General features: G+C 43.2%; 1 protein-coding gene across 1 annotated transcript; it reads right to left on the bottom strand.

Moving 5' to 3' along the window:
* On the bottom strand, nt 1-3094 carry LOC137268514 (uncharacterized). Its single transcript, XM_067803081.1, has 3 exons — nt 3035-3094; nt 1355-1425; nt 1-884 (listed from the first exon to the last, which is right to left on the bottom strand). The coding sequence occupies exons 1-3, from the start codon at nt 3061-3063 to the stop codon at nt 112-114; spliced, it is 873 nt and encodes a 290-aa protein (XP_067659182.1). The 5' UTR covers nt 3064-3094; the 3' UTR covers nt 1-111.

Raw genomic sequence — 3094 nt, 5'->3', positions numbered from 1 at the left:
CATGCATATGTCATTTAATAGTATGCTACAGCCCACGGAGAAACAACCTCTGAAATCGCAGTAATGCAAATATAATCTAACAATGATCACATGCAGACGGCAGGGGAAAAATCACCCAACCACAATTTGGAGATTGGTGTCAAACGAGATGGCGAAATTCTTGAACCAAGTATAGCAATCACGTGTTGGAGCCCAGGTCGCGTTGCTACCACCAAAGAACGTGGAAAAGAATATACCGTCAATGTTGACATCACCTTGTGACCGTAACGCCACGTTGTGGTTTGAATACACCAACTTTCCATCGTGCCAAACCTTGATCACCCCATCCGTGTTATCCGGAGTGTTCAACTGAATGGATTGCGCAATGTTTTGCCATACACCGCGTTGAAATCGCCAAGATCCTCTCCCAAAAGAAACGCCCTTCACTGGATCACAAATGTTTCTCGTACAAAAGCCGGGGAGTTGGTGTGATTGGTCAGGAACATAGCCGTAGACCTCACCATCTCCGTTTTCTCGCCACATAAACCTTGTTGAGAAACAGCTCATGGAGTGTCTCCCACCCGAACAGTTTGTCAAACCGCCATATAGCCCCGGCAGTTTGCCCCCAATGTGGAAGTCGAAATTTGAATCGAATCGTACGTCATAGCTGAGGGTCATGGCGGCACGTGGTTTAGTTGGAGTGGCAAAGAACTGCACCTTGCTGTTTGGCCCATGGTGGCTGTACCTCCCCTTCTGGTAAAAGACTTTAAGGACGAGGCTGGACCCTCCGTCTGGATCCGGAACTACCGTTGCTGAGCCGTTGACATCTTCGCTGTTGAAAGGACTATGCATACCATTCCTGAAGTACCCAGGATCAAAGTCACTATGCGTCCATACGGTCCGTGCTGTTGAAGAAAGCAGTATCAAAGATTTATCTTGAACATTTAATGAAAAAGAGAACATTTAGAGAAACATGTTCATGTTAGCACAACAATAAACAAAGGAGTTAGAATCTATGTGTTTCGTCAGCTTAAGGCATGGCCTATAATTGTATCCTTCAGAATCCAAATGATAGGGACAAAATTAAGTATTACAGTAGGAAAGTCTTCCAAGCTGGAAGGGACGGTCGGCTTTGGCTTGGCACGCCGAAGACCCGGGTTCGATTCCCCGTGTGGGTACTATGTGTGAAGGTCATTTCTGGTGTCCCCCGCCATAACATTGCTGGAATATTGATAAAAGTGACAAAGTATGTATTGACAAAGTATGACAAAACTCACTCACTCAATCTAAATTGATCTCTCCACTAGGGCAAGGTCTTAAAGCTAGAGTAACACAATTCGTCTTCTGCAACATTGGCATAATGAACAAAACTCACACTCGACAATAGGCAGTACCAACACCAGTAGACACGCGAAACTCCCCGTTGTAAGCATTTGGTCACAGTAGCTGAAACAGTGTATTATATGTCCAGTGTGTGTTCAAAAATGTAGACCCGTGAAGGTCCGGGGTAGAATAGGCCTTCAGCAACCAATGCTTGCCATTAAAGGCGACAATGCTTGTCGTAAGAGGCGACAAACGGGATCGGGTGGTAAGGCTCCCTGACTTTGTTGACACATATCACCGGTTCTCAGTTGCGCAGATAGATGCTCATGCTGTTGATTTCTGGATTGTCTGGTCCAGACTCAACTATTTACTGACAGCCGCCATATTGCTGGAATATTGCTGAGTGCACCACTCACCAAAATGTAAATACGTATGCAGCAAAGGATCTCCTCAGCCAACTGAACTTGTTTTATGTTGAATACCTGTATGATTTGTCACCATCAGTCACTTCAACAATTAAGTAAAATTGTGGTAATCATGAGGATATAGTTAAGATATGCAGAGACAATAACAGCATGCTTCTGGTCGTTTCGTCCTACAAAGCTGGATTATATAACAATAAAGACGTGCTTCTGGTCGTTTCGTCCTACAAAGCTGGATTATATAACAATAAAGACGTGCTTCTGGTCGTTTCGTCCTACAAAGCTGGATTATATAACAATAAAGACGTGCTTCTGGTCGTTTCGTCCTACAAAGCTGGATTATATAACAATAAAGACGTGCTTCTGGTCGTTTCGTCCTACAAAGCTGGATTATATAACAATAACGACATGCTTCTGGTCGTTTCGTCCTACAAAGCTACATTATGTAACATATGTTATATTTGGGATTAGTAGAGGACAAATTCTAGTATTGTTTTAGTTGAGTCCCATCCGGGATTCGAACCGACACCCTTAGAATCAGGCACCTAATCGCCAGCACACAAAGTCAGTCACACGCTCAGCCACCGCGACTTTTAAAAAAAAACGAAAGTCGGACAAGCGGTAGGTCTAGACAGCGGGGTTTGTGTACCCCTCTGATAAGAGTATCTTGACACGGCTCACACGGCCGAAGGCTATGATTGCACAATACCATTTAGAAAGTGCTCCAGTGCTACAAGCTGGATTATAATCTACTATTTATACAAGGTGTGTCTGATTGCAGACATAACAAACCACTGAACGCCTTTGCCTGTGTAAGATAAACGGTCGTGGTGTTTATCAAGGCTTGAAACCTCAACGGGAAATATTACAAGGACACTCACAGATTATGTTTCAACGTCCAGATTTCACATCAATGTTCTTTGATAATGGACACCAGGTATAGAAATCTTTAACGAAGCATCACATTGTAATATAGAAATTGTCATGCATAACATTTCATGCTTTTATTATTTACATTGACCAATCACCATGGCGACAACGCCTGTGTCCCGAGTGAATGCTCTCGGTATGTTTTGTTTCCTTTTCGTGTAGTATCTCAGTATTATCAAGTTCGGTGCCATCTTGATGTGGGACGATTGTCTAAAATGGTGGAAGTCTCGCCCGGTTATGGACATGTTATGTTTATGCAGAACCGAAAGGCTTGGCTACATTGACCAGTTGCACAATATCCAATGCTTAATGATAATTATCATTGTATTATAGCCTCTGAGAACTGACCAACAAAAACGCAACATGTGCAAATGGCTTACCCTGTCTTGAACGGTAGGAAAGCAAACATCGTAAATCAGATAATAATGATTTGCCCCACA

Source organism: Haliotis asinina, chromosome 16, assembly GCF_037392515.1.
Source record: "Haliotis asinina isolate JCU_RB_2024 chromosome 16, JCU_Hal_asi_v2, whole genome shotgun sequence".
Classification (NCBI taxonomy): Eukaryota; Metazoa; Mollusca; class Gastropoda; order Lepetellida; family Haliotidae; genus Haliotis; species Haliotis asinina.
Note: the sequence above shows the minus strand (reverse complement) of the source record. Positions and strands in the feature narration are given on the sequence as shown.